Source organism: Mandrillus leucophaeus, unplaced genomic scaffold (assembly GCF_000951045.1).
Source record: "Mandrillus leucophaeus isolate KB7577 unplaced genomic scaffold, Mleu.le_1.0 Scaffold198, whole genome shotgun sequence".
NCBI lineage: Eukaryota > Metazoa > Chordata > Mammalia > Primates > Cercopithecidae > Mandrillus > Mandrillus leucophaeus.
In genome coordinates this window covers 2857394-2866987 of record NW_012102009.1, presented here as the reverse complement: position 1 = coordinate 2866987, position 9594 = coordinate 2857394, and the positions used below count along the sequence as shown (strand labels likewise).

The window sequence follows — 9594 nt, the reverse complement described above, 5'->3', positions numbered from 1 at the left end:
GCTCACACCTCTAATTCCAGCACTTTGGGATGTCGAGGCGGGTGGATCATGAGGTCAGGAGATTGAGACCATCCTGGCTAACACGGTGAAACCTCCTCTCTACTGAAAATACAAAAAATTAGCCAGGCATGGTGGTGGGCACTGTCTGAGATCAGGAGTTCAAGATCAGCCTGGCTAAAATTGAAACCCCATCTCTACTAAAAATACAAAAATTAGCTGGGCATGGTAGTGCACGACTGTAGTCCCAGCTACTCAAGAGGCTGAGTCAGGAAAATTGCTTCAACCAGGGAGGCAGAGGGTGCATTGAGCACCCTCATTGCTCAGGTGGTGGGTGCACCAAAACCTCAGAAATCACCACTAAAGAACTTTTCCATGCAACCAAACACCACCTGTTCCCTCAAAACTATTGAAATAAAAATAAAAATGTAAAAACAAAAGGGTATCAAAGCTAAGAAAATCAGACTGTAAAATGACAACAATAAAAGCACTATATAGTACATTGGTTAAGGCAGAGCTTAGGGGAAAATTCATATACATAAATACATATAGTAATAAATAAAAATATGAATAAAAATAAACATCAGTGGTAGAAATTAGAAAGAGAACAGCATATAAGCCTAAACACAGAAGAAGGGGCGGGGCAGGGTGGCTCACGCCTATGATTGCAGCACTTTGGGAGGCTGAGGCAGGAGGATTGCTTGAAGCCAAGAGTTTGAGACCAGCCTGGGCAACAAAGCAAGACTCTGTTTCTAAAAAAAAAAAAGGAAGAATCAGAAAACAGAAAAATATTAGAAACAACAAATATCAATGCAACAACAAATAATAAAAGATAAACTATAGCTAGCTAATAGAGGAAACTGGATGGCTGAGGAAGGATGTGGATAGGAGATTTACTTTAGAAACTCATTTATTATTAAATATTTCAGACATACCAGAAGGTACAAACAATAATGTAAGGCATGCTTGTGAAATGAACACTAACCTAAAGAATAAAACATTACCAAGGCATGTGAAGCCTTTCTGTTCTTCTCCATTACATCTCCCTCCAGTTCACCACTACCTTGAAATTTTAGTCATTCCAATGCATGACTTTATAATTTCATGACATATGTACACTCCTAAACATTTATATTCTTTCCCACGTTAATTATATAAATGTTATTTTACATTATATATTTTTTATTTCCTTTTCTAAGAGATGGGTGTCCCCACTGGCCGCCAACTCCTGGGCTTAAGAGATTCTCCTGTCTCAGCTTCCCCAAGAAGTTGGGACCACAGGAACACGCCACCGCACCCGGCTTGCGATGAGGTGTGTTAAACTTGTTTTGTTTAGGTTTTTGTCTTTTTTGTTTTTCCTTTTTGTGAAGAACGGGGTCTCGCTATATTGTCAGGCAGTTCTCCAGCTCCTGGGCTCAAGCGATCCTCCCGCCTCATCCTCCCTAAGTGCTGGGATTACAGGCGTGAGCCAACGCGCCCGCTAACCCTGTTTTTTGGGATTTTTCATGCTAGTAAATATAGTACTAGTTCATTCTTCGTACCTGCTATATACTATTATATAAATACGCCACTGTTTAGTTATTACTTCTGTCAATGGCACTCATGTTTCCTGTTCTTTTGCAACTTACGAAGTTTGCTATGAATATTCTTGTATTTGTAGATACGTGGGCGAGAATTTTCCTAGAAGAGGGGTAGGCACGTGTAATTTTACAAGCTATTTCCTAGTTGCTCTGCTAAGGGTTTGTGCCATTTAGACTACTAAACCGCTGTGTTTATCTCGTTGCTCAAAAGCTCAACACCCGACACGAGAGGCTTACTTTTCATTCTGCCTCCTGTTTTATTGTTCCTGGTACTTCACGTTATACAATTCCTCGATTTTTATTTCAATTACTCCTCACAATCAGCCTGTGGGTTAAGTACGATTTTTCACATTTTACAGATAAGAAAACAAAGAATCTCTTCGTTTGTTGAGACAACAGTTTTTCTTCTACTTAAATCAATGTCTTACTTTTCAACCTCGCTCACTGTTATCTTTTTGCTCCCAGCGCTGGAAAAAGTGGGACATCCCCTTCGGTGGGTGTACGGGGTTGGTATCCAAAGTTGGCAGCTTTCCCTCCCCTTCCTCCACCCTCTCCAAAACCCTGTCTCCGCGCTTCGCCACCCGGGGACAGCTGTGGCTCTGTAAAGCGGCGGAACGACAGGGTTTGAACCACTGGAGACCCCGTAGTCCCCATCTCGCTTCCCTCTGCCCCGCTCTGCGTCTGGGGGCGCCCTCCGCCGCGCTGGAAAAGGCGGGGCCGGCAACTTTGGGCAACAAGATGCGTTGGGATAGGCCGAGGTTTGCGGCGCTAGTGCTCTGGTCACCGGAAGTGCCGCTGTTTCTCCCTCTCCTGAGCCGCTGTCGCCGAGGCTGGAGCGCTGCCCCGGAAGTTCTCCCCCCTGTTCCCCGCCCGCGGCAAACATGGCGGTGGACTCGGCGATGGAGCTGCTATTTTTAGATACTTTTAAACACCCGAGCGCTGAGGTAAGGCTTGGCGACTTGATTCTGACGCTGCTTTTCGACTTGGGACCTTTACAAAAAAACCGTTGGGCGTCCTCGACTTTTCCCTCTGCAGATTACTTCTTTAATTTCTCGCTTACACACAGACACCCTCCCCCGAGCGGTGTGAGCATCGCGTCTGAGGGAGGGCTGCAGCAGCCTCTTCATTTCCTTGCTTTAACTTGGACCTTCCGTGTCTTTGGTCGAGTTGGCTTTTCTGCTTGCATGGCTTTATTTTTTGTTTTTCCTATCAGGTTTGGGCTGTGAGAAGAATCAGGGTTCTCAGGTTTACCTCAGATGGCATTTGGGAGGGGTCTTGATTTGACAGTAGTGTTTGACAGTAGTGCCGGAGTCTGAGCAGCTTACGTCGGCTTCGTGGTTTCCGAATCACGATGTTTCTAAATCCTTACTCTTTGGCCCCTTTTCTGTCGGGAGTTATGTTCCCCAGTTGTGACACTCATTCGGTTTAGGATTACGGTGCTCTCTAATTTGGCCTGAAACTTTAATACTTGTCTCTCGGAAAGATTTCACACATTAGGAATGAGATGCATTCACGTAGAATACTTGCGAAGAGGGGAGCATTGAGAGAAGTATAGTTAAACTCGTCAGCAGACATGTCTTTTGAGGGCGGGGGTGGAATGTTGTGGAGTAATATTTCTGTACAAAATTATTTGAACGCCCCTGAATGTACAATTGACCCAGCAATATGTAAATTAAACATAGCTGGTTAACTAAAGATTCCTGAAAGCAGACCAAAAATGAACTCGAATGAAGTCTACGGAGAAATTGTTCCAAAAAAAAAAAAAAAAAAAAGTGGACTTCACATTTCTCTGTCTTAATATAAGCTTAATCAATTTACAGAACTGTTCTTTCTTTGGATATTATTTTTTTCCTTTTATTTGTGTCAAGTGTGTTCTTGTATCAAGCTTTTTGAGGATACATATAATTTCTTTTCTTCTCAGTTGTATCTCCAGTGCCTCTGTTAGCAAAACGTAGGTGCTCAATAAATATTTGAATGGAAAATGTTTAAAATGTTCTTTCTTTTGTAAGATAGTAATGATAGTGGGTAGTGGTTGTATCATAATGCTTTACGTGGCAAAATAGAAAGTTGACAGCTGTGATCTAATTTAACGAATGGTTTATAGGTTTGTAAAAGTCAAAATTTGGAGAACTTCGAGTCAGCATTTCTTACTGACAATTAATTTATGGTCTCATATTTCATGTGGGTCAGTGTCAGTTAGCACTGTTTGTTCAATGACTATATCTCTCTGACATTCCAGCCAAGATTTAGAAAACCCTCAATGGAGACAGTAGTTGGATCAGATCAAACTTATCATGTGTATAGAAATAGAGGACAGTTAAATTTGAAAGAGCCTGGCGCAGTGGCTCATGCCTGTAATCAGCGTTTTGGGAGGCGGAAGCAGAAGGATTGTTTGAGTCCAGGAGTTTGAGACCACCCTGGGCAACATAGTGGAACCCCCGTCTCTACAAAAGAAAATTAACTAGCTGTGGTGGCTTGATGCTGTTGCCCCAACTACTCAGAAGGCTGAAGTGGAAGGATCACTTGAGCCTGGGAGGTCGAGACTGCCGTGAGCTAAGATCACACCACTGTGCTCCAGCCGGAGCAACAGAGTGAGACCCTGTTTCGAAAGAAAGAAAGAGAAAGAGAAATAGAAAGAGAAAAAAAGAGAAAGAGGCATATGATGAATTAGTTTAGTACTATTCTAGTTTAGGAAAATTGGCCTTCATTAGTTTATCATATATTTAATCTATTCTTTTATTCATTCTTAGGTAAACATTGAGTACCTTGAGCGCATAGGGCAGATGGTAAATGCCTTCTTCTGGGGTGATTGGGGAAGGCTTAGTAGAGATCACATTTGAATCAAGTCTTGAAGGAGGAAGTAGGGGTTTGTGGGTGATATGAAATATTGAAATGTTTGTTTTCAAGAAGTTATAACCCAGTGTTGGAGATTAGATCCACAAAATTGTGATTTGAGTTAGAATGTGATGATCGCATAAAGAAACACAGTGTGAATTCATTGGGGTTTATCATCTTTGTTTACAAAATGCCCGTCAGTATCTGACATATTAGAACTAGCTGTCTTTGTGGGTATAAATAAAGGATACATGATTTCAGAGGAGGCAGAGATAACTTTTCATTTGAGAGTATCAGGAAAGACTTCATCAAGGTGTTTGGCTTATGAACTTGGTCTTTGGTAAAAGGGGCAATATTTCACGGTTGTAGTTAGGAAAGGAGGGCATTCTACTGGAGTAGTCAGTCATCTGTTAGGATATGCTTAAAGTAGCAGTGTGAAGTGGCACCCAAGGCAGTTCAGAGACAGATCATGGAGCTCCTTGAATGCTCAACAAAAAATTACGGACTTTAGGCCAGGCGCGGTGGCTCAAGCTTGTAATCCTAGCACTTTGGGAGGCTGAGGCAGGTGGATTGCCTGACATCAGGAGTTTGAGACCAGCCTGGGTAACATGGTGATACCCGTCTCTACTAAAATACAAAAAATTAGCCGGGCGTGGCGGTGTGCGTCTGTAGTCCCAGCTACTCAGGAGGCTGAGGCAGGAGAATTGCTAGAACCCGGGAGATGGAGGTTGCTGTGAGCCAAGATCGCGCCACTGCACTCCAGCCTGCGCGACACAGCAAGACTCTGTCTCTTAAAAAAAAAAAAAAAAAAAGAAAAATTATGGACTTTTTTTTGTAGTAAATAGGTAGTTTTTGAGCAGGCAAATCATACAATTAGTAAGATACATTGGGTAGATTACTTGATCAATAATACTTAAAATGGTTCAGAGAAAATAGACGTAAGGTGACAAAATCAGGGAGAAAAAGTGAGATGTTATGAAAACCTGAGTTAGCCAATGGGCAGCAATCATTGTTTAACATTTATTGAATGCCTAATTTGTGCCAGACACAGTGGGCTTTGATAACTTAAGTAAATCATCTCTGGTCCTTCCATCAGTTTTTCTTCTTTTTTTTTTTTTTTGAGACTAGGTCTTGCTCTGTCACCCAAACTGGAGTGCAGTGCTGCGATCACGGCTTACTGCAATTTCTGCCACCGGGGCTCAATCGATCCTTCCATCTCTGCCTCCCGAGTAGCTGGGACTACAGTTGTGCACCAACACGCCTGGCTAATTTTTTTATTTTTTTGTGGAGGTGGTGTTTTGCCATGTTGCCCAGGCTGGTCTTGAATTCCTGAGCTCAAGCGATTCTCCCACCTCAGCCTCCCAAAGTGCAAAGATTACAGGCGTGAGCCACTGCAGGGCCCACGCTGAGTTTTCAAAGGTAGTCATCTATATTTTGTAGATAAGGAAACTGAGCTTGAGAGATTAGGTGACTTTACTAAAATAACATAGCTAGATTAAGATCCACCATCACACATTTTTCTGGCTCTAAATCAGTGCTATGCTATGTCCCAGTGGAACTACATAGGAGAGGATTTATACATCTTTTGGATATATACAGATATCGAGTATAGAATTGACAGGATGGCAACTGATTGTGTGAAGGAGGTAGGGTAGTTAAAAATGGTAGAATTCTAGTTTTAGAGACAGGAGAACTAGTGGGACTAATGATGGTAAGAGTGTGGAAGTGAGTTTGATGGGAATGGGATAATTAGCCAGATTACTTTGCCCCATAGGAAGCTGAGAATCTGTTTAACATTTATTTATGAAAAACACTTTTGGAGGTGAGGGTATGGCTTAGGAGGGGCAATACAAGTCAGAACAAAACCCATTGCCCTTGATTTCAAAGGAATTTGTAATATGGTAGAGAAGAGACATTTATTAGTTTCACACAGGGAGTCCTTATTGCCAGCTACCATTAACAGCTCTTTTTTTGGTATTGTACTTATTTTACCAATAATTTCCTCTTCCCCACATAAAGAACTGATACACATTTATAAGGCCAATCTACTGAGTTCGGAAGATAAGCAGTTAAACTTATTAAAAGACAATTTCATTGTGAGGGAATAGTGTTCCTGTGAATGAAAAAACACTTAACATTACAAATCAAGAATGCAAGATAAGCCAGGTGTGGTGACATGTGTGCCTGTAGCCCCAGCCTGGGAGGCTGAAGTGGGAGGATCGCTTGAGCCCAGGAGTTGGAGGGCAACATAGCAAACGCGGTGGCTCATGCCTGTAATCCCAGCAATTTGGGAGGCCGAGGTGGGTGGATTACAAGGTCAGGAGATCGAGACCATCCTGGCTAACCTGGTGAATTCCTGTCTCTACTAAAAATACAAAAAAATTGGCTGGGTGTGGTGGCACGCCCCTGTAGTCCTAGCTCCTCGGGAGGCTGAGGCAGGGGAATGGCGTGAATCTGGGAGGTGGGGCTTGCAGTGAGCCTAGATTGCGCCACTGCACTCCAGTCTGGGCGACAGGGCGAGACTGTGTCTCAAAAATAAAGTAAAATAAAATAAAAAAGCAAAATATCTCTCTAATGTTAGCATATACAATATTAGAAAAAATTGTTTAAGTTAAAATCAGATTTAAGCAAGATTATTTGATAAACAAGTATATGAGTGGAAAGCTATTGTATTTGTATATTCCTGTTGATAAGTGAATTAATTTCCTTTCTGTATGTCTCCCTATTGTAATCAGCTTTTTCTTTGTATTTTGTAGCTGTAATTCACAACTGTCTTTATATTAATGTTTTTCCAAATCCTCTAGTGATTATTATACTTAAATGTATACACCCATTGCCCACGTTAATATTACAATACTGTAATACTGTTTTGTGGTTTCTTTTTTCACCTAACAATGTGTTGTATGTCTTTGTGAATCAAGAAGTAGTATACTTATATAATATTTTTAAAGTAAGCTTATTTTTAAAAATTTTCTCTTTTTTTTTTTTGACTAGGTAATACATGTATGAGGTACAAATACAAAAGGTACAAAAGGGTATATGGTAAAAAGTAAGTCTCTCTCATCACTGTCCCCTAACCATCTTGTTTCTCTCCTTAGATATTCTATATAATATTCTTTTTTATTGGCTGTATAATATTCTTTAAGTGGTAATGCTATGTATATTTTTTGAAACAGGTTGGAGTGCAGTGGTGTGCTTATGGCTTACTACAACTTCTTCCTGGGCTTAAGTGATCCTCCTGCCTCAGCCTCCTGATTAGCTAGGACTATAGGTGTACACCACTATGCCCATCTAGTTTTTAAAGTTTTTTTTTTTGTGGAGATGGGGTGTTACTGTGTTGCCAGGCTGGTCTTGTACTCTTGGCCTCAGGTGATCCTCCTGTCTTGGCCTCCCAAAGTGCTAGGATGTTAATGCTACTATTTATATATATTCTCATACATTTGATAATGAGAATGAGAAAAAATATATATATATATATTCTCATATATTTAGGTTTCTGACTTTACAGTGGTGTGTAATATTCTTGAAGCTAAATTGTTTTATACATTTTTAGTTAATTTTTAAATATTACTTTCAAGTGTGGAAGTGCTGGGTTAAAATAGAGTCCTAGGAGAGTAGGTCAATATTAGAAAGTCCTGTATTTTAGAGGTCATTTAAAAATGACTGTAGGAAACCAATTAGGAACTCATCTGCAGAAATGGAAAAGGAAGTGGTAGCAGTAGATGTGATAGCTAAAGGAGAGGGTAGAAAGAGAAGATAATTGCAGGGATAGAAGAATAAGGAAGGGAAACAGTTATGCTGTGACCTTTAAACATGCAGGTAAATGACTCCTTCCAAAGATAATTGTGGCTCAGAGTTGTGGAATCTGACCAGTCTTCATATTCCTGTTACTTTCCTGATCATGAACCTTCCATGATTTCCCATTGTCAACCTGTTTTCCTAGGCTTTGTTTTTATTTCTCTGAAAACACAATTCAATAACCATTAATCAAGTGCCTATTAAAAATTCATTTATTAAATGAATATTCTAGGCACTATGAATATGCAGTAAACTAAGACATAGGTCTGTCTTCTTTAAACACATAGTCTAATGGGAGAGATAAGAGGCAGTTACAATTCAGCTAGATAAAGGACTTTGGGCACTAGGAGGAGAGGCACCTATCTAGATTTGATCTGGCTCAGCTTTCAAGAGAAAGTTTACTTGTACAAGGAGTTGGGGCAGAGGGATGTGATGGATTTCGAGCAGAGAGAACATCATGAGTGAGGGCATGAAAATGATAAAAAGCATGATAGGCTAGGGATGTAAGTTTGGAGTGATAACGAAGCCAGTCTTGTTTTAAGACCTAGGAATTTTGCTTGGTGGCAGTAAGGATCAGGGGAGTGGTACATGTATAGTTTAGAAAGACCATACTTCAATAGGAGAATGGGTTGATGGGAGGCAAGAAAGAAGCACAGGATGCAAAGTCATAAGAATGATATACTAGACTTTGGGGACTCGGAGGGGGAAGGTTGGGATGGGGGTGAGGGATAAAGACTACATATTGGGTACAGTGCACACTGCTTGGGAGACGGGTACACTAAAATCTCAGAAATCACCATTAAAGAACTTATCCATGTAAACAACCACCTGTATCCTAAAAACTATTGAAATAAAAATTTAAGAAACAAAACTTAAAAAAGAAGCACAAAATCAGTTAGGTTCCTATTGCTGTAATTCATATTAGAGTGGTGTAGTATATGGAACTAAAGGAGTGACAGCCAGAATGGAGGAGAGCTTTAATCAATAGGATTTGGTGTTTGAATAGATAGATGATATAGATGAGAGAGGATGAGAAATCCAGGATGATAATGTCTTGGGCAATATGTGGATGGTGATGCCATCACTGATGTAGGAGAAATTCAGTTTGGATTTGTTGAGTTTAGTGCACGAGGGACATTGAAATGGAGAGGTCGAGTGGGCAGTTGGATATAGTAGCCTGGGGCTCAGGAGAGAGGTCCTAGTTGGAGATACAGGTTTGGAATTGTCTTCTGACTGTAGATGAAAATCTTGTTTTTGTAATTCTGTTGGTTGTCCTTAGCTACTCTTCTCTGCTTTCCTCCCCTATTTTGCTATTCTGCCCTCTAGCTATGATGAACTATATTTGCAATTTCTTTCTTTCCTTTTTTTTTTTTTTTTTGACAGA

General features: G+C 40.7%; 1 protein-coding gene across 1 annotated transcript in view; it reads left to right on the top strand.

The window, feature by feature from the left end:
- Positions 1-2437: 2437 nt before the first annotated feature.
- KIAA1429 (KIAA1429 ortholog) overlaps positions 2438-9594 on the top strand; it is a 79171-nt gene continuing 72014 nt past the window's right edge. The window contains exon 1 of the mRNA XM_011978682.1: positions 2438-2521. Coding sequence (XP_011834072.1) covers positions 2459-2521 — 63 coding nt within the window. The 5' untranslated portion in view covers positions 2438-2458. The remainder of the gene's footprint in view (positions 2522-9594) is intronic.